Consider the following 20,960-nt stretch of genomic DNA (forward strand, 5'->3'; position numbering starts at 1 on the left):
AATTTTTTTTCCTTTATTGATTTGAGAGAGAAAGTGAGAGGAAAGTGATGAAAGAGAACATTGATTGGCCGCCTCCTGCACGCCCCACTCTGGGGATTGGGCCCACAACCTGGGCCTGGGCCCTGACCAGGAATTGAACTGGCAACCTCTGGGTGCATGGGTCGATGCTCAACCACTGAGCCACACTGGCCAGGCTGTTTATAAGTCTTCACCTGAGGACATTTTTTGTTCAGATAGAGTGGGAGGGAAGGAGGGAGAGAGAGAGAAACATCGATGTGAAAGTGACACATCGAGTGGCTGCCACCCGCATGACCCAACCAGGGCCAGGGACAAACTGCAGCCGAGGTACGCGCCCTTAGCGGGAACTGAACCCGGGTCTGTCTGGACCGCAGGCCAACACTCTAACCGCTGAGCCAAATCGGCCAGGGCGTTTATAAGTCTTTATGTGGATATGTTTTCAGTTCTTTTGGGTATATATCTAGGAGTAGAATGGCTAGGTTTCGTGGTAACTCTGCTTAACTTTTTGAGGAACTGCCAGATGGTTTTCCAAGGTGGCTGCACCATTTTATATTCCCATCAGCTGTGCATAAGGGTTTCAAATTCACCACATCACCATCACTTGTTACTTTTATTATAGCCATCCTAGTGGGTGTGGTATCTCATTATTTACCATCACACTTTGAGTGAAGTCTATAGTCTTTATCAGGGCCTACAAGGCCCCAGGTGATCTAAGCTTGTCTTTTTTTTTATCCTCACCCGAGGGCATTTTTCTTCAGATACAGTGAGAGGGAGAGAGGTAGAAGAAAGAGACACAGCAGCTGGTTGCCACCCACAGGGGCCGGGGATGAACCTCAACTGAGGTATGCGTGCCCTGCCCTGGCCGGTTTGGCTCAGCAGTTAGAGTGTTGGCCTGTGGACCAGAAAGAGGTACATGCCCTCAGCATGCTGTCTGACGCTCCAACCGCTGAGCCAAACTGGCCAGGGCAATTGTCTTCTCTAACTCTGTGTATCACAGGTACACAATCCCTTGTCTGAAATTGAAAAATCAAAACAACTCTTTAAAAGAAATTTTTTTCTTTATTGATTTAGAGGGAGAGGAGAAAGAGATAAAAACATCGATGAGAGAGAACATTAACTGGCCCCTCCTGCATGCCCCCCACCAGGGATTGGGCCCACAACCTGGACACGTGCCTTGACTAGAAATCAAACCAACGACCTCTTTGTGTATGGGTCCATGCTCAACCACTGAGCACACCGGCAGGGCTCTCCCCTACTTTAAAAACACCAACCAGCCAGGTTAAATTAACAGAACACTCACAGATGTTTTAACCCCTTCCCCCCAAAAAGCTATGCAAAAGAAATCTGAGTTAAGGTACAGGGATAAGCTTTCTCCCTCATGAAAGACTATGTTGCACTCTATACTTGAATACCCAACCCCACTCTATCTGGCAACAAACACACTCAACACAATATACAAAGTACAATTTCCATTTATTTTTTTCCAGAGAACTTTTCTTAAGTCATCAAGAACTTAGCTTCTTACATGGGCTTTGGTGGAGGTCGTGGGGCAGCACCCTGGAAGATGAAAGAATAAGTTAAAAACCACCAACTAAAGACCTCCCCCTCACTAAAAGAACCTGACCACTACCCGTTCCATCAATGTATTTGGGCCATAAACACATGGAACACTGGTAGATGTGAAAGGAGACAATTCCAAAAACAAATTCTAACTCTAAGTGACTCAAAGCAAATGTTTTATGTGTGGGTCCCACCTATCTCATCAGACTTAGTTGACCACACCATAGGCAGACTTTAATTTAATAATCTTTGGGTCCTCATATATCTTCTGTACATCACCCTTCTAGCTTCCACATCACCTTTTAAAGATACTTACCGCAGGTCTAAACCGAGGTGGGGGTGTTCGGTCCTTCCGGGCTTCGCGAGAACGATTCCTGACTACCTTGCTATGAATGGCACAGCTCACACAGTAATGTAGTTTCACATACAGCTTGGGAAGCACATAGGCTGAGATAGAAAACAAACATAATATTAAACGTACTTAATTGTCTGTTAGGCATACCTAAAACATTTCACTCCCAAAGCAAACGTTCAGTTTCTGATGCTTAAACACATATGCCATTTCACAAATGAGTAATACTCCCCCACTAATTCATCCTGTCACCAAGGGGACCAAACCCACATCAAAAACCAAACATCCAGTTTCTCCAGCAGATGCACAAGCCCTAATGGTACTCCCGGGCCCTTTCTTGTTGCCTAAGCAAGCCAATGTATCTTTAAAAAAAAAAAAAAAAAAAGGCAGTCAGGAACTATAACAAAGACTGAACACTACTGCAAAGAGTCTGCCTGTAACCAAACAAGGCTCAAAAAGGGCAAACACAACAGACACCAAACACCGTCCTCTTCTAGCGGCAACAACCTTAACGTGCATAGAAATTGCATTGGACGCGCCAGTGAACAGAGCCTGCCAGGGTGGGGTGGAGTGGGGTGGCAGGTGTTGCGATCCTTGCAGGGAGCTTACTCACCGTCGAAGACACTCGCTTCGGAAATGTCCCTAACGGCTGCGGCCTCTACTATGTTTCGAATGACGAACTTCTTAATGGCCTTGTCCTTGGGCACGCATCGGGCGCAGTTGGTGCAACGAATAGGCTGCACATGGCCGCGGCCTTTTTTGGCACGACCGTTGTTCCTTCTTTTCTTGGTCTACATGAGGATAAAGATCATGTTAGGACTGAGGTGCAACTCACGCCAGCCTTCTTTGGCCCGTTCCGGCTACAGCCCGCACCGGCAGCCCCAAGAGAGGCTCCAGGCAGATCTGCAGTCTCCACACTCTCTCCGTGCCCGGAACAAACACATACTGCGTCCACTCCTCCGCCGTGGACCGGGCTCTCGAATCCCCGCAATCCGGAACCTGGTCCTCGCAACCTCCGCCCGGACCCCACGCGCACCACGCGCCAGAACTCACCATCTTGGAAGCGAGGACCCGAGAGAGGACCCGGCGCCCGGCCCGGCTCTCTTATATAGCGCGAGATCCCTACACTCACACCGGAAGAATCCTTAGTTGACGAAAGCCAAGAACGACAACCCACTTTATTTAAATTTTCTTTATTCGTCAGCATTTTCGCTGAAATCCAGGGCAGAAAGGCGTTTCTCGAGTTTATTTATTGGTGACACAAGATAACCGTGGGACTATTTTTCCTGATGGCGGAGGAAAACTGAAGTTATACGTTTCCTAGCAAGCACCGCGACGCCCGACCCCGGACGTAATTCTGGGCGAGTTTTGCGACGCCAGGAGCGGAAGTTGCCTGGCGCAAGATCGCAAATCGCGCTGCCAACTGGAGGCCAGAGGGGAAGAGATGCACGATGGGAGTTGTAGTGCGAGGCCGACAAGCCTTTGGCCCCCAAGCACTTAGACCCGGGTCGGCGCTACGCCACCGGAGGACGCTCTCGGTTCATTTCTCTGACAAGTCTGCTACTTGGTGTAGGATTGAGAAAAGGAGGACCTGGGGGGGAACAAAACATTTTGTTAATTCCTCTTTCCAGTACGGAGAAAAACCTACAATGAGGGGCCAGGGACAAGTGCATTGGTGCTGGGTCTGTTTCACATTCACCTTTTTATCTCTGGATTTGATTAGCACAGTGCCAGGCACTGTAGTAAGTGCCTTATAAATATTAACTCATTTAATCCTAAAAAGTGTATAAGGTAGGTACTATTATTATCTTCACTTTACAGACAGAAAAACAGGAGTACTGTAGAGAGGTTAAAACTGAGGTTGCCCCAAGTCACAGAGAGCTAGGAAGAGGTGTTCTGCCTCCACTATATTACACTGCTTCTCACCCAACAAACCAACAGATGGAGGTACAGCCTGGACCAGTGACTTAAATAATTTTGACTCAGACTCATAGTAGAAATATATTTTACATGGTACTCAATACTTACACAAACACGAATACACACACACACACACACACCTGAAACAAACTTATCCTTATGACATAAGGTGCACTGGTATGTTCAATTTTTTATTTTAATAAATGCTGATCAAGGCCCACTAAAGTGATTTCACCATTCATCGATGAGTCTGGCCCCTGACGGAAACACACTTTCTCATGTATATACTATGCTCCATTTACCTCTGAAGAGCCTTCAGAAAATCTTTAGCCTTGAGCAGGAGTGGCTATCCATGGGCAGTCAACTACCCAGTTGTCTCTAAAACTGAAGAAGTTAGCCCTGGCTGGTTTGACTCAGCAGTTAGAGCATTAGCCCAAAGAACAGTGAGTTGCAGGTTGGATTCTGGTCAAGGGCATGTACCTTGGTTGGCTGCGGTTCATCCCCGGCCCTGGTCAGGGTCCTGCGGGAGGCAACCTATCGATGTATGTGTCCCTCTCACATCGATGTTTCTCTTTCTCTCCCTCCCTCTCACTCTATCTGAAGATAAATAGAAAAATATCCTCAGGGGAGGATTAAAAAATATAATAATAATAATAATAAATAAATAAAATAAAATTGAAGAAATTAAGGTGTCAAAGGGACCTCCCAACATTCAGACCCAAAATGGTATAGATGGAGACCATAGTTCATTCCTTCAGGAATCATTCTGGAGTATGAATACACCAGATTCATTTTCCTGCCAACAATCTATCATGGTTTATCCTAGCCTTTCACCCACTTTATTGGGGTTAAATTTTCTTTTCTTTTTTTTTAATCCTCACCCAAGAATATTTTTACATTTATCTTCAGACAGAGTAGGAATGAGGAAGAGAGAAGAGAGAGAGAGAGAGAGAGAGAGAGAGAGAGAGAAACATGGATGTAGGAGAGACACATCAACCGGTAGCCACCGGCACGACCCCAGCTGGGGCCGGAGACTAATCGCAACAGAGGTACATTCCCTTGGTCAGAATTGAACCCAGGACTCCTTGGTCCGCAGGCCGATGCTCTAAACATTGAGCCAAACCGGCCAGGGCTATTTTCTAACTTTTGATTTGGCTTCAACCCAACCAAATCCTTAGTCTCTTTCTATTTTGATTTTGTTAGTTTCAATGGGGAATGGAAAATGATAGACTCTAGATCAAAGTATCTCCAATTTTCACTTCAGTATAGTCTCATGGAAACAGGAAGGCAGACATTATCATGTGGAATGGCAGTGAGTTAGATGGGAGAACAGAGAAAAGTTCAGAATGAAGTAGACAGAAAATAGTTAATATGTATTTAAGACAGAACCAAGTTAATGTGTCTATCTTAGCTTTTTTTGGGGATTTTTAGTCTTGGGGTTTCACTGGCTGCATTCCCTGACATAAAGGGATGGGCACAAACTTTGGAATCACACACCTCTGGGTTCAAGCCCAGGTTCTCTCACTTATTGGCTGATGAGTCTTGAACAAGTTATTTATTCTCTTGGGCTTTTATTTATTTACTAGTAATGGTAATCATTTATTTGTAGGTTGTTTCTACAATTAAGCAAATATTTGGCACAGTGCTTGGCATTTATGAATGCTCAAGAAGTGGTTGATCCTGTTATTATCATCATTCACGGTATTGTAACTTGTGTCCCCCTAGGCATATCATGTTCTTTGCATATAGTAGGTACTCAACAACAAATGTTTGATAACTTTCTGCTTTGGATGGATAGGCATGTTGGGCTTTCTCTCCTATCCTGCAGCCACTCCTAGTAGGAAAATCTCTTTCACTTCCCATTCTAGGTTGAAAATTCTTTTGTTTTAATGTAGCAACTGCTTGAGTATTCTTGTTTGGCTTCCTCTCTATCTTAAACTTGTTCACCTTCAAAATGTTCAGTAGTTAGTGCAACATGCTGCAAGGATGTCCCCCTTCCTCCTAGTAGAAAAGCAAAGCAAAGGAAATCTGCAAAAACAACCAGGGGTGTTAAATTACTCATGTTTATTTATAACAGACCTTCAGCCAGTACAGTACAAAACTTACAGTAGTATATCTCCATTACACAAATATTTACTTACAATATATTACATATACAAAATGCTTTGCAATAAGTTTCAAAAGCTAGTTTAACTCCCTCTTGAGAAAGGAGAAAAACTCTTTTAAAAAAGGTAGGGTAGGGGAATCAGAGGAAGAGAAGATGAAGGGATAAGGTCCAAGGAGACACCAAGCATAGGCTACAAATGAAACCCTGGGAGAGAGAGAGAAGAGAGGTGGTATTGCACTTGCTTCTGTGTTCTTTTTGTTCTTCATAACTTCTGATTAAAAATATATATAATATATATATATTATTTACACAAGGACAGAAGCTGCTAGAAGTATTACAAAATCCCACCTGCAGCTTGGACACTGACACGAAAAAACAAAGGTCTGGAAAAGTGTCTATTTAGAAATTTTTTGTGTGTGGTGTTAATTTTGAATATCAATATAAAAAGAAAACACCTCTTTTCTCCATGTGGGTTTCAAAAATTTTTTACTTTATTTTATTTTTATGCAAAACGAGTTGGGAGAGAAAGCATGAGAGTATTTGAGGTTCCAGAGCTGAAAGGCTCTAGAAAGTAGGATTTTGTACCTAAGACCCTGGTTAAAGTGCAGTGATGGTCTGGAGGGAGACAGAGTACCCTTCTCTCCCCTCCTTAGCACCTGGTCTTGCCTTCCAGTCTCTGCTCTCATGGGCTCAGAGTAAAGCCTCAGAGCATAGTTCTTCGTGTTCCAGGAGGTTACAGGTGCCAAAGCTGACTGGGGGAGGGGATGGTGGCACCCTAAGGCTCTGATACCCCAGAAGGGACTAGTCCTTATGAGGTGTTACCAAATACACAGCAGACACAGAAGAGGTGGTAGAGGGCAGGTCTAACAGGAAGAGGGTCAATAATCAGAACAGAGAACCCCAGATATTAATCTCAGCTCTGCTGCCATCCTGAAACAAGGAGCCAGTTCCCGCAGCTGCTGTTGAGAAAACTCTCCCCTTCTCCAGAGACCACTCCCCTCCCAGATAACTCCCCATCCTCTGCCCTTGGCAGCATCTGTTTATTGCTACATTGTCAAGGAGGAAAAATCAACCCACAGTGCCCCTCCCTAACAATCTGGTTCTCTTGGGGAGACCACGTAATGGGGAGAAAAAGGAGAAAGAAGAGAAGTGTTTGTAGGGCCTCCCTTCCCATAAGAGGGTAAGGTAGACTCTTCTTAGAGCCCTTAAGGGCCCCAATCCCAGGGTCTGTTCCTTAGCGAACCCTTTACCATCCCCTTAAATTATCCCTTCTAGGGAGTGAGAAAAGTAGGAGGCAAAAGGGCCAATAAGGAAAGGACATGTAGAAAGAAAGATGGAAGTGAAGAGAGGAGGACCAAGTGTTACAACTTGTGAGGTGTTGTGTTTGGTTTTTACTTTTTTTTTTTTTTCTTTAAATATAGAAAAACAGCCTTTGGTTTGAATCTCAAGGAAGCAGAGAATGGGATGGCTGTGGCCTTGGGCAGGGAACTCTGGGAGAAAGAACTCCACTTGCAGTGGAGCTGTATCTCCTCCCGCCCCCTTCTCACTGACTAGGTCACCCAGATAGCCAGGGGTCTCTGCAGCAGTCAGGAGGAGAGTGCACCCCCTGCCCTATGTCTGGGAGCTGAGTGTAGAAGGGGCAGTAACAGATGACTCCCCTTTCAGTTGTGCCCATCCCATTCTTGCTGGGACAAGAGTGGAACGGGGTGAGGGGCACATGCCCTTGCTCTTCCTGGGATAATTTTTGGTTATACTGAAAATTAGAAGAGAGAAAAGAGACACTCTTTTCTCCCTAAGAAGGTGAATCCTGCGGAGGGGGGAGAAGAAGAAGGCAGTATGACTGAGGGGTTGAGATACCCCGTCATCAGGCAGCAACCCATTGGTTTCTCATAGGACGGGGACTGCAGGAGTCCCTGAGAGCCCAGGGAGGTCACTAGAGTGAAGAAGTCTGAGAGGTGGAAGAGTAAGGAGAATTCTGGACCACTCCCTTCCTATGCCCTGGTTCCCAGTTAGGCACCTGTGGCTCCCAGCGTGTCAGAGACAGAGGACTGCAGACCTAGCCCTGGCCCCTGAGAATATCAAACTGGGGCACTCCAAGGAGAGAAAAGCTACCACTGAGCAGACTGGCAGGTTGAAGTGAGTACAGCAGTGTTGGGGGTTGTTCGAGAAGAGGGAAGAGATATATCACATCCTGAATGTGGGCTTTGGGGAACTCATGTTACTAGAGGGACATCAAGAGGACCCTCAGTCCCACAGTGACTGGGGAGAATTTCTTCAGCCCCTCCTACTTCCAAATGAGGAAATTCTTCATTTGTTCAAGAAAAGTGCAAGCTGCCTAATGTGAGAGGGCACAAGAGGTATGGAGTACCAGGTTGAAGGGTCCCAGAGAGGAGATATAATGCCACAGAGCTAAGGTAGGGCCAGAGGGAGCTATCAGCATCAAAACTAAAGAATCACAGAATGCAAAAGGTGAGGACTTAAAACAAGAAGCTCAAAGTCTCTTAGTACTAAGAGGGGCTTCCCACCCCCAGGGCTGTTGGAGAAAGCCAGAACAGAGAAAAATTAGGCCTAAAATGGAAAGGAACTGTGGACAGGAGGGTGGAGGAATGGCAAGTGACTGATACAAGTTTTAAAAAATGCAAAAGAAAAATCAACTAATTATATTAATAAATAACTCAGTGAGTATGCTGGGATGAGAACTTAAGAGAAAAAGGAGAAACATAAGCAAAGGACCTGTTTCATCACAATGCTTACATCAGTCAGGGTAGTGAAGAATAGGCGCGAAGGATTCAGGGTCAAGTGTCAAGTTAGGTGGCCAGTGATGGGGGCTACACAGCAAACTCCTTGGGAGGTGGTAGGGACAGGGCTAGACTCCTTCAGGTAGGGCAGGGGAGTGGGGAACTGAGGGGAGGGCAGTGGGTCGCTAGCCCACCTTGTGCTCCCCTCGGACAATGTGGGAAGAGAATTCGTACCGGTCCTGGCTGTGGTAACCACAGATGTTGCACTCAAAAGGGTCTCTGAAGCCATGGCAGCCCATGTGGATCGTGAACATGACATGGTCCAGGAAGAGGATGCGGCAGTGCTCACACTTGAAGGCCTTCACGGGCTCACCGCTCTCACCCACCACCCGAAGCACTTCCTTGGAGGGGCCTGGGGTTCCCCGCAGTAACCCCTCTTGTGGCTTGGGGTCCTCTTTGGCGTAGGCAGGACTGGGCCGGCCCACCACAATGGTAGGAGGTGGCTGGGGTGGGGGACCCTGAGGGAGGGATACCACCCCCCCAACCCGATCTTCGTGGTTGCTCTCTGTATCTGTGGAGTCTTGGCAGCCATTGCTGGGGGATGCCCCAGGGTCAGTAAGGGGGCCTCGGGCCCGGTAGAGGAGGGGCCCTCCATCAGCCAGGTCCTCGGGTCCCTCACCTGCTTCTCGGGATCCTGGAAGCTCCAGTCGACCGGGAAGGGGTTGCATCTGGGTGTAGACAGAGCTGATGACAGGAGTGAGTTCTGAGATGCAATTGGTAGGTGGGAGGCGGAGGGGACGCAGATGCTCTGCCCCCACGAAGGCCAGAGAACCTCCAAAGCCAGGCTCCAGGCCATGGTGTGCCACCAACTCCACATCCTTCTCATAGCCACCCGAATTCACCTCATAGGGCAGGTCTGAGAGGCTGAAGCGCATCTGCTTCTCACCTGTGGAGAAGAGGCTCTCAGCAGAGCTGGGTTTGGAGAATTCCTAAGCTCCCTGGAATTATTTCTTTGTTTTCTTACCATGAAAATGGCTGTAACATTATTTGTCATTTTTCATTTACTTTCTTTGAGGTTAGGTCCCTTGTGGGGCTGTTCCCAAATTCTAGGCTATAGTCTTAGAGAAGGACTCAGTCCCAGGCCCCGGGTCTTTATTATTCTTTTACTATTCTTTATAAAGTGCCAGGTCCTTACAGAGCTAATGACCACGGCCAGCTGGGGTCCCCATACTCTGCTCTAAGAGCCCTATCTCAGCCCCCACAGACTGAAGTTCTTGTTAGTCTCAAAAACTGGAAGAGCCAGAGCCCCTGATACTCTCTTCTTAGATCCACCACATGAGCCCCCAACACTGACCCCTCTCCAGCCTCTCGAGGTACTTTCTCCCTCACTCTGCTCCTGTTCTGGGGATAGATTCTGAGGACCAGACTGCTTTCTTTCCTTCAGTCAAATCTCCAGACCCAACTGGTCTAATAGCTACCAGAGCTCAGACGTAGATGAGCTATGGTTTAAAGCTGATGTCTCCTCTACAACTGGACTCTTACCTACAAACTTCTGGGGGGTGGAACGCTTGCGTTTGGTGAGGCTGTTGGCCAGACGATCAATGAAAGTGGGCCTCTCAGAGGATGAGTGCAGCATAGAGTCTGGCACCATCTCCAGGTCACGTATCTCATCACCTAGTGGGGGGAGGTGGGGACAGGGAGTAGCAACTGAGTGGGGGTAGCACTGGCCCAGCAGCCTTCACCTGGACAAAACCAGCAGGTCAGTAGCCAAGGAAGGACATACCCAATGCTGGGAAATGAGGTTCTGCTTACTTCACCCTATTTAAAGCTCATCCCAGCAACATGCCAGATAATTTGGGAACAATTATATACATCTAACCCTCAACTTTCTATGTCCCTGTGTTCTCTCTCTCCCACTAGACTACGGACATAGATCAAATCCTCCCCTACCTCTGGGTCTCCCTGCAGCACCTACCAGGGGCCTCTGCACTAACTGGGGTGCTCGGCAGATTTACTGAGGTAACTGTCCCTTTTCCATGGACCTCTCCCCTTTGTGCAGGGAAATGCTGGAATCACCCTTGTCCTGTACTCCCTCTGGCCCGGCCCTCAACTCCCCCATAGTCCTGCCTATAGCCCACCTTGTTGGCCAGCCAGAGCTTGAGCTTCAGTGCTGAGACTCTGCAGGTAGTTGTGGCACCGCTCCTTGTGCTCCTCCAGGGTACTCTGCTGTTTGTAGCTCCGGCCACAGTAGTTACACTTGTAGGGCTTGCCCACCGTGGGAGAGGAGACTGTGGAGGATAGGGGAAAGAAAGCATCAAAGTTACTTCTCCCTGTGTCCTGGCTCTACATAATCATCCAGGAGCAAAGGTACACTGCCCTGAGCAGGGAGGGATATTGCTCAGGTGAATTCTTCTACTTGTCTTCCCCTCCCCAAGTCCAGCTGCAAGCATGGGCAGATGACCAAACCTTGAAGAGGCACAATGGGCAGACTTGGAAGGAGAGAGGGGACCCAGGGCCCATAGTGCTGGACTGCTGGTGGGACTCAAGACGGTCAAATTGCTGCTCAAAGGAAAGAAGGACCAGGGACTTTGTAGGGGATCATCCCTGGCAGACAGGCTGGCCCCACCCCAGGATTTCAGAATCTGAGGCCCACACTGTGGTTTAACCTTTCCATGTGGCAGGTGGGTGTGTGCTGTTTATCAGACAAGGGGATTTTTTGCTTACGAACTATGTGCTTTGGTTTGGGGGAAACTGGTGGGCTGGGGTGACAGAAATGAGAGCCCTTAGATCTGCTGATATGGGGAGGGGCAGTTTTCATTGACCTTTACTTGTCCTTTTTTACCTCCACTCCTGGCCCAGTTTTACTGCTTATTATTCTTTCTGTCTTTCTATGCTGAGATACAAAGAGAGCCCCAGAAAAACCATCAACTGATAGAGAAATTCTAAGAAGAGAAAAAGGATAAAAGAACAGAGAAGAAAACAATGGAGAAGAGTATAAAAGGAAGAGAACAACTTTGAAGGTTTTTTTTTTTTCTTTTTTTAAAGACCAGGTTATAAATACTTTATTTCTAGTGAAGAGAAAAGGTTGGGAACACTGAGATCGATACTTCCTTGAATTGAAAGACAACTTTTGAGATGACATTTATGAAGGGAGAGAAAAAAGTGAGAGAAACAAGGTATTGTATATTTTAATTTATGTATCTTGCTACTACTGAGCAGGGGACAGGAGAAGGTATCTCTAGGAACCCCCTCCCATCCCATGCCTAAACTGGACCTTGATCCAATCAATCTACCATCATCTCGCTCTTGCTCAGTATTTGGGGGATGGGATTAAAGCCACTGTCCCCATCGACCCAAGATTCTTGGGGAAATGGTTTGACATCTGAAAAGAACCCCCTTTTTCTTATAGAGTGGGTGGTAATAGAAAGCATCTCACAAAGATAGGACCTGCAGTATAGTTCAGTCTTCTTCTGGCCCTAATAATCCTACAGAATATCCAAAATCCACCCCCACTCCTGCATTGCTGTTGTTGGTAAGAATTCTAGGGGCCAAGCCACCCTTGTTCCAAACTAGCAGGGGGCATCGCCCCTTTTCCCAGGGAAATGAGCATTACTCTCTGGCACTGGACCTTGATGGGGTTCCAGTGAGGACGCAGAAAGAATAGCTCTGTGACTGGCAAATCTTTTTTCTTTTTCTAGAGCTTTAGTTTCCTTGTCAGCAAAATGGGGATAACATCTACCTTGGAACTGATATGAGGATCACATGAGGAGACACAAGTGAAATGCTTTGTAGATTATAAAGCATGAATCAACGATGATCTTTCTCTCTGTTGCTTCTTCACATACACAGAGATAAAGAGGTCCCAGCTCCAAGGTGAGAGAACCTAGAGTAAGGTAGGTAGCTGAAAAAAGTAGAGGGTGTTGAAGTGATTGCTCTGTCCCTTTAAATCCTGGCCCATGAGAGTTTAGGAAAAGAGAAAAATAGCAAGGAACGTTTCCAAGGACAGACCCTACTAATTCTTTCCCCTCTGCCCTCCTTCCTCCTTTTCTCGATCTTGAGCTCCCTCCTTCCTGCCAGCTCAGCTCCTGGCCTTTTCCCAAGTCCAAGCTAAAAGTTTAAAACTTAGTAAAGAGCTTCAAAAGTGCTATCTGTCCAGCTGATTCAGGCAGAGGTTGATTCAGTCTCAGCTGGGCTAGAAAATTGAGCTCCAGTTCCCTGGCTCTTCTAAACACGGAGCTCCTGGCGTTTGCTCTCGCTCCTGGTAACAACCTCTTGGGATGGGGAACAAAAATGGGACAATCTTCCCCTAGGCTTCCTCTCTTCCAGTTTTGGAGGCCCATGGATATTTTCAGGAACCAGAAGGAAGTCAAGGAGAGGACAGACCTCTGATGTTGCTGGAGAAGAGGGGCAAAGACAATGACAAGTATGGGCCCTGGGGCAGATGTGAGTGGAAGGAGGGGTTATCCTGGTGCTCAGAAGTGGGGGGTGATGGGACACAGATGGTTCTGCCATCAGCATGAACTTTAAAAATAGTCAGGGAGGGGAGGTTTAACTGTTAAGAGCCAGGAACATCACCCGTGCTCCTTTGCTCCAGGTTGCAGGGTGTGGCAGATATAAAATACCTCTTCAGAGTCCCCCAGATTTTCCATGGGGCCAGCTGCCCAGAGGAAGGATTAGAGTCAGGGCCCTATCCACTCCGGGAGTGCTCTGCCCTCCTCAGTGACAGACACTGTAACCCCCCAGATACAAGAGAAGTCGCTGAGCTCTATTTATTGGGTTTATTTCTCCTCTCCCACTGGAAGGGTCACTGACCCGAGTGTGTTCGGAGGTGGCCAGTGAGCGCATCACGCCGACGGCAGGCATAGTTGCAGAAGGGACATTTGAAGGGCTTCTCCCCAGAGTGCAGCTTGATGTGGCGCAGCAGGTTCCCCTTCTGAGTGAAGGAGGCTCCACACTGGTTGCAGTGGAAGGGCCTTTCACCTGCAAGGAAAGGAGCAGATTCCCGAGGAATGGCTGTGAGGAACTCTGAGGGCTGGACTTAGTCCCCCACCCTCCACCCACACTGCCTCAGGAGAGGCGCTCAGAACACCTTTATGAGAGGCAGGTCTGTGCCACTCGCACAAATCCTGCCTAATACATACCCTCTGGGAAACAGGTTCATCCTGGGAAGGTGTGAGTTAGGGTGTGTGGCAGGGAGAAGGGCACTAGGCCTGGAACACTGGGCCAAAGGACCATTATCAAAAATCAAGTTCCGCCCTGGCTGGTTTTGCTCAGCGGTTAGAGCGTCGGCCTGTGGTCCAGAGAGACCCGGGTTCAGTTCCCGCTAAGGGCATGTACCTCGGTTGCAGTTTGTCCCTGGTCCTGGTTGGGTCGTGCGGGTGGCGACCACTCGATGTGTCCCTTTCACTTCAATCTCTCTCTCTCTCTCTCTCTTTCTCTCTCTCTCTCTCTCTGAACAAAATATCAAAAAATTTCCTCGGGTGAGGATAAAAGAAAAACAAAAAAACCCCAAGCCCCATAGTGCTCTCTCTGCCCCAGGAGCCCAAAGCCAAGGAGGCTGAGAAAAGCTTTTGTATTTCTTCTTCTTCTTTTTCTTTGTTTTTTATCCTTACTCGAGGACATTTTTCCATTTTTTATTCAGATAGAGTGGGAGGGAGACAGAGAGGTATATCAACATGAAAGGGACACGTTGAGTGGCTGCCTCCTGCACGACCCAACCAGGGCTGGGGACAAACTGCAACCGAGGTACGTGCCCTTAGCGGGAACCAAACCCGGGTCTCTCTGGACCGCAGGCCAACGCTCTAACCGCTGAGCCAAACCAGCCAGGGCTCTTTTTTTTTTTTATACCCATGAGTCTTTTTTTTGTTTAATCCTCACCCGAGGACATTTTTTTTGCATTTATCTTCAGATAGTGCGGGAGGAAGACAGAGAGAGAGAGAGAAACATCCATGTGAGAGAGTCACACCGAGTGGCCGCCACCCACACGACCCCAACTGGGACTGGAGACAAACTGCAACCAAGTCACGTGCCCTTAGCGGTAACTGAACCCGGGACTCTCCGGTCCATGGGCCGATGCTCTAACCGCTGAGCCAAACCGGCCAGGGCATAAGTCCTTTTTTAAAAATCCTCCCCCAAGGATCTGTTTTTTTTTTTTTTTATTCAAATTTTTCTTCTTTTCATTCTTTTTAATTTTTTTTTCTTTATTGATTTTAGAGAGAGAAAAAGGCAGAGAGAGAGAGAGAGATAGAAACATCAATGAGGCCGCCTCCTGCATGCCCCCCACTGGGGATCATGCCCACAACCTGGGCATGTGCCCTGACCAGGAATCAAACCGGCGACCTCTTGATACATGGGTCGATGCTCAACCACTGAGCCACACCGGCCAGGCCAAGGATACGTTTTTTGTTTTTTTTATCCTCACCTGAGGACATCTTTTTCCATTTTTTGTTCAGATAGAGTGGGAGGGAGGGAGGGAGAGAGAGAGAGAGAGAGAGAGAGAGAGAGAGAGAGAGAAACATTGATGTGAAAGAGACACATTGAGTGGCCACCATCCGCACAACCAATTAGGGCCGGGGACAAACTGCAACCGAGGTACACGCCCTTAGCGGGAACCGAACCCGGGTCTCTCTGGACCACAGGTCGATGCTCTAACTGCCGAGCCAAACCGGCCATGGCAAGGATATGTTTTTTAAATTCATTTTAGAGAGAGGAAGGGGAGAGAGAGAAAGAGAGAGAAATATCAATGTGAGAGAGAAACACTGATCAGTTGCCTCCCATATGCACCCTAACGTGAGATCGAAGCCATAACCTAGGTATGTGCCCTGACCAGTAATCAAACCCGCAACCTTTTGGTGTATGGGACAACGCAACAATCAACTGAGCCACCTGGTCAGAACTAGGCTCATTCTTGAGGCTACAACACTTCCCCCTCCCTCACTTCCTGGGGAAAATATCAGCTTTTCTTTATAACAACAGCTGAGGAAAGTGCCAGGGAAATACAGGTGTTCAGGGAGTCTAAATTCCAACCCCCCCCTCTTTTTTTTTCCTCAACTAGAAAATGTGCCAAGAGAGAGCCTTCCCTTTCTAAGGCTACTCCACTGCAGGCACAGCCTCCTGGCACTGCCTCTGCCTCTCCAGCCCACCCAGGACTTCCTCATGGTCCCCTGGCTTACTCACCTGTGTGACTGCGCTTATGCACCATGAGCACGTTGGGTCCAATGCAGACCATGCCGCAGACATCACATTTGAGCTTGCCATTGGGAAGGCGGATGCCACCAGGGGAGTGAGGCTCTGGCCCACTTCCATCACAGTAGCCCAGGGGCTCCGACAGTGAGTCTTCCACGATCACACTATCGTCCTTTTCCAGGAGCCGCTCATCTGGCCCCAGCAGTCTGCTCGACTCCTCATCGCTGTACATCTCCACCTTGATGGAGTTGGCTGGAGGGTGGGATGGTGTTTAGGATAGAGACAGGCAAAAGGGAGAGACCTCCCCAGGTAAGGATGGCACTCCTGCAGTCCAAAAGTAGTCTTCAAGCCCTGAGGCATTCACTCTTCAAAAGCGGCCAGTACCCTAGAATTCCTAAGCGGTGATTTCAGGGTCCTGCTGGGACCTGAAACAACCTTGTCCTCCTATCCCACTGATGAGGCAAATAGGCTTCAAGAGAAAATGTTGGGGTACATAGGATATTACTGGGAAGAGGAGGAAGCTAAGGGGAGCCTATTTCTCCACTCTCTTGTCATTAAGAAAGATGTCTGACTTGGCCCTGGGCAGGAAGCCAGCAAGTAACAGAGGCAGGAAAACAGTCCTAGAAAGACCGAAGAAGACACAGGGCTAACGTGAACAATATAGGAAGATAGACGTGGCTTACATTTTTCTCCCACTCTATAAGACTAAGCTCCTCTACTCCCCTCCATAAAAATCTAGAGGGGGATGAAGGAAGGAAGAGCCATCGAGGAGAAAGCTTTGGCTCTAGCTCTGACCTACATTCCTGGCTATTCCAACCATTTGGAGAATGTCACAGATCTAGGGCAAGCTGAGGAGAGGCAGTCATGGGGACCCTGTCTGAGCAGAATTGGGGGGTGATGAGGAGATCCTTCTCATCTCTATTTCCTATCTAACTCCAGTGCATGACCGTTTCTAGCTACCTGCTACTCTAACTCCAGACTTTCTCTTTGGGGTTTCTACCTTAATCCCAACCATATCTCTTTTAATTTCACCCTGTCTGGCAGTAACTGTTCATTCTTCTTTCAGAAGTCATGAGAGTCCTAGACACTGAGCTCCTTAGTGATTTTAGACATTCTGCGCGGGAAACCAGAAGGAGGCAGCGGTGGGGAATGGCTGCCAATGGAAGATGAATCAAGGACCAAGCAGAAATGGGGATGCCTAGTGCCAGGTGAGGGACGGAGAGTGCACTTACCACTGAGTGAGCGGCTGGGAGAAGAGTGCTGGCTGTTGGGGGTGCTCACTGAGGGCCCCACTGGGGCCCCAAGGAACTCCTTCTCCAGAGACGAGTCCCCGCTACCTTGGAGGAGAGAACAAGAGGGCAGGTGAAGCTGTAGCTGTAGCCATTAGTAAATCGCCTGATCTCTTCAAAATTCAGTTACATTTATCTTGTAGCCATATACAAGGCAATGTTGTATGCTGGGCACCATACCTTGTGCCCTCGCCAGCCTGGGTGCCTGGTGCTGACTTCCGCGAGCTCAGTGGCTGGGCCTTGCCCACCCTACCTTTATCTAGGCCTGAGGGGAAGAGCATCACTGCCTGACGTCCACAGGAAGCAGGGCTGGGGCTGGGCGGGCCAGGGTAGAGAGGAAAATGGGGGCCTCAGCAGGGAGGCGGTTCAGGACAGCCATTCTTCCCTATGGTTCCTCTCCGGAGCCCCCAACACCAGGTACGGGATCTGCAGGAAGGGCAGCTGGAATTGTCCCTGAATCTAATGATAATAATAGCAATCATATGGTGGCAGCTAACATTAATTGAGTACTTACTATGTGCCAGGCATTGTTCAACACCTTAAAAGAATTATTCATTTAATCTTTACAACAACCCTATGAAGTAGGTACCAATATTATCCTATTTTTGCAGGTGAGGAAACTGAAGCACAAAAGAGGCTATGTTACTTGTCCAAGGTCACATAGCTGGTAGTGGTAGAACCAGGATCTGATCACAAAATGTATGTGCCCATATCCTTAATCACCACCTACACAGCCAACTGGAACTCATTGTTTCAGGAGAGGAGAGTTGGGCCCATTAGACTTTCTAAAATTAGCAAAACTTTGACTACTCTAGAAAGCATCCTATCTGATATGATTCCAATCAAATATTTACTACTTGGTGTTCCCTTGGCAGTGAAATAATCAGTTTATTTTTCATATATTCAGTTTAACTTGCTGACAAATTGCTTTGTAAAAATGCTTTTTGAGAATTTCACGTTTTAAAAAATCAGATAACACACCTGAAGATATAAATCATGTCTTTAAAAAAAATCCCTCCTCCCCACAATCTTCTACACAAATACATAGGTGAAATAAAACACATGTAGATAAACACACACAGACACAGATCACATATGTAGATACACATAAAGAGAACATACCTACTGGGGTAAACAAACTCATAGCCTCTACAGTATCTGCTAACATGAACATGCATGGATGTGTGCAGACAACCCTAAATATGGAAGAGAGAGAGAAAGAGAGAGAGAGACAAACCCTACAATCCATCCCTAAAGTTCACCTATTAGCACTTTACCCAGTTTCCCAGCTATGCACATACTTACTTTCACAAAATAAAGATTCCATTATAAAATGGTTGGAGTCTTGGGCCTGAGGCAAGAAATCCGGAACACACCCTCCTGAGGGATCCCTCTCCAGCTTTGGTCAGTGGGAAGAAAACAACCACTCAGGACTTTGGGACCATTTCCCATTCATATCCTCTCTTAAAAGTACCATTTCCCACTCTATCCCATCAAAGTCTGAGGAAATTTGTTTATTATCTATAGAAAAAGCCTTATGGCTTAAAACTGAGTTTCCCCAGCCAGGGCTCTTTAGATGAGCCATGGTTATCTCCAAAAGCTGCCCAAATCAGAACCACACACATATCATCTCAGAGTGTGAGCTGAGACTTGTAGACCTAGACCCAGTTTGAAAATATGTCCTTTCAACTAGGTGTGGGGTTTACTAAGGTGAAAAGGGCTCAAAGGGTATCTTCTCATTCCTTTTCAATAGTTAGTGCTGACTTGCCCTAAATCACTTGATGTTAGTAATGGGGGAAGAACATGGCTCTGGGCCCTGGCACTGAGTCCTTGACCCTAAAAGCATGAGGAACTTGCTGGAAATCCATCGCTGGTCCCAGCATACTAGGTTGATGTTGCCTCTTGGGGCCAGGGGTTTGATATATGGGGGGAAATATCCTTAAAAGGATAGTTAGAGACATTATGGAGAAAATATCCTTTGTAGGCTTTCCCTATTTCCCTCGGAACAGAAGGAAGAGCAGGTGCCTCCAGAATCTCGCCAGTAGCTCAAGAGGCTCTCTGACGCTGCTGCCCTCCCGAGGATAAAGGTAAGAGGGAGACAGGCTCAAGTCTACTTCTGTGGGTTAATACATCAAAATGAATCATTTCAGGGGTTGGAAAATCTTTATGGGGACCCAGGGATTGTGATTTCCAGCTAAAGGGAGAAGGGGACTAGAATCAGATTTAGTAAGTTCAGTAGTTCCTCTCTCAGCCTCAGAAACCCCAGTGAGGGAATTTCAAATGTCTGGGACTCCCAAGAAATCCCAGACTGTTGAAGCCAAGAATTAGGCTGCTCTCAGGTCTCAGAGAAATTTTCTTGGTCAAAGTCATCATAGATTGCCTGAACCCCTAGAGGGCAAAGTCAAATCATGAGATTCACATCAGAGGAACTAGGAGGTGAGTACAGGGCAGAGAAGCAGGAGGGAGAGATGGGAACCAGGGCAACATCCCACAAGCTAAATGTGTTTCACATGCCTGAAGGAGGCTAGCCTGCCTGCTCCTGCTGCCCTTCCTGAATCCCTCAAAGAGCGGCTACCTCTAGGAAACAGCCGTGAGGTTGGAGAATCTCCACACTTCTCTGCAAGGGACCTCATCCTAACTGCTTCCCATTTCTTGACCAGGAGCTCAAGGGTGCCAGGATGCTAGCCTGCTAGCAGGGAATAGTGGGTTCAGGAGCAGAGAAAGACGCCCAGCCCCAGCTCTATTGTGGGGAGGAAGCCAAGGCCCCTCAGATCTTGTTCCAGGCTGAGATATCTGCTGCCAAGGCTCCTCTTTACCTCGAATCTTTCTATCATCCATTCCCACCCTGGTCTGTCTCGGCATTTCACCCGGACAGCTACATCTGTCCCCAAGGCCTAATCAAGATGTCACCACAAGCTCCCACTGTCCAAGTCGCAGTCTTTGCTTAGCAACCCCAAACACCCTTTCCCATCCTCCGCAAGTATAAGGAGGAACGCCCCCTCCCCCGCCACATACACACAGCCCCCATCCTCTCCCTCTTCTCAGTCTCCGGAGTTGTTATTGAATTGGCTCCCTAGCCCCGGTACCCCACTCCCCCCTCCACTAACCACCTTCTGCCTGAACTTACATTATCCTTCCCTTGCCGGTGAGACCCCAGGGTGCGAACGCGGCCGCCGCCTTGGAAACGGCGAGGGAGTGCGGGTGGTGTGTGCATGTCTGCGTCTCGGTGGCAGGCAGGGGTGAGCCCAGCCACTCACCTTCCAGGAAGCGTGGATTCCTGGAAGTGAGGGGAACCGCCGTCATTTCGCAGGCAGCGGCAGTGGCAGCGGCACGGTGAGCAGGGGCCCACGGCTGCAGCCAGCAAGAGCTCAGCCCAGGGTGTGTGTGTGTGTGTGTGTGTGTGTGTGTGTGAGAGAGAGAGAGAGAGAGAGAGAGAGAGAGAGAGAGAGAGAGAGAGCGCGAGTGTACGCTTGGATGTGCTTGAGGAGGGGGCTGCAGAGAATGTAGAATGTGTATGTGTGTCTGGTGGTGGTGGTGGTGGTGGGGTAATGCTAAGCTACAAGCATCTCTTTCCCAAGCTAGTGGAGGGGCGGGAGTTGGGGGGTGTGCACAGGGAGCGGGAGGCAGATGCCGTTGCCCTCGTGCCCAGCAGACAAAGAGGAACTGCACAACAAATGCCTGAGAGAAGCAAGAGTGTGTACGAGAGAGATGGATGTGTCCTCGGGATGGGAGGGAGAAAGGGGGGCCCCCAGGGAAGGCCCAATCCTCCACCAGCTGGAGAAGCCAAGGCC

At 48.1% G+C, this 20,960-nt stretch overlaps 2 protein-coding genes across 3 annotated transcripts; both read right to left on the reverse strand.

Annotated features, from left to right (window-relative positions):
* Positions 1–1,476: 1,476 nt before the first annotated feature.
* On the reverse strand, positions 1,477–3,078 carry RPS26 (ribosomal protein S26). The gene is made up of 4 exons (XM_036251890.1): positions 2,984–3,078; positions 2,544–2,721; positions 1,895–2,025; positions 1,477–1,575 (listed from the first exon to the last, which is right to left on the reverse strand). The coding sequence occupies exons 1-4, from the start codon at positions 2,984–2,986 to the stop codon at positions 1,540–1,542; spliced, it is 348 nt and encodes a 115-aa protein (XP_036107783.1). The 5' UTR covers positions 2,987–3,078; the 3' UTR covers positions 1,477–1,539.
* Positions 3,079–8,880: 5,802 nt separating this feature from the next.
* IKZF4 (IKAROS family zinc finger 4) lies at positions 8,881–20,553 on the reverse strand. Of its 2 annotated transcripts, XM_036251935.1 has the most exons (8): positions 20,297–20,383; positions 18,475–18,568; positions 17,113–17,217; positions 15,872–16,132; positions 13,508–13,675; positions 10,834–10,983; positions 10,238–10,369; positions 8,881–9,641 (listed from the first exon to the last, which is right to left on the reverse strand). In XM_036251935.1, the coding sequence occupies exons 1-8, from the start codon at positions 20,381–20,383 to the stop codon at positions 8,881–8,883; spliced, it is 1,758 nt and encodes a 585-aa protein (XP_036107828.1). The 2 variants fall into 2 exon arrangements, with proteins under 2 accessions (XP_036107828.1, XP_036107829.1); XM_036251936.1 differs by lacking the exons at positions 18,475–18,568; positions 20,297–20,383 and adding an exon at positions 20,427–20,553.
* Between the last annotated feature and the right edge of the window lie 407 nt (positions 20,554–20,960).

This window comes from Molossus molossus, unplaced genomic scaffold (genome assembly GCF_014108415.1).
Source record: "Molossus molossus isolate mMolMol1 unplaced genomic scaffold, mMolMol1.p scaffold_m16_p_10, whole genome shotgun sequence".
In the NCBI taxonomy this organism is placed as follows: domain Eukaryota; kingdom Metazoa; phylum Chordata; class Mammalia; order Chiroptera; family Molossidae; genus Molossus; species Molossus molossus.

Bases quoted from the DNA above. Each gene is read 5' to 3' on its own strand.
- RPS26 (XM_036251890.1), bottom strand. The intron at 2,026-2,543 runs GTGAGTAAGCTC...TTTCTATCTCAG, and splicing joins CGAAGCGAGTGTCTTCGACG to CCTATGTGCTTCCCAAGCTG. The intron at 1,576-1,894 runs GTAAGTATCTTT...TTCATCTTCCAG, and splicing joins CACCTCGGTTTAGACCTGCG to GGTGCTGCCCCACGACCTCC.
- IKZF4 (XM_036251935.1), bottom strand. From the start codon at position 20,383: ATGCACACACCACCCGCACTCCCTCGCCGTTTCCAAGGCGGCGGCCGC. The intron at 17,218-18,474 runs GTAAGTATGTGC...CTCTCCTCCAAG, and splicing joins GGAATCTTTATTTTGTGAAA to GTAGCGGGGACTCGTCTCTG. The intron at 10,370-10,833 runs GTGGGCTATAGG...TCCCCCCACTAG, and splicing joins AGCTCTGGCTGGCCAACAAG to GTGATGAGATACGTGACCTG.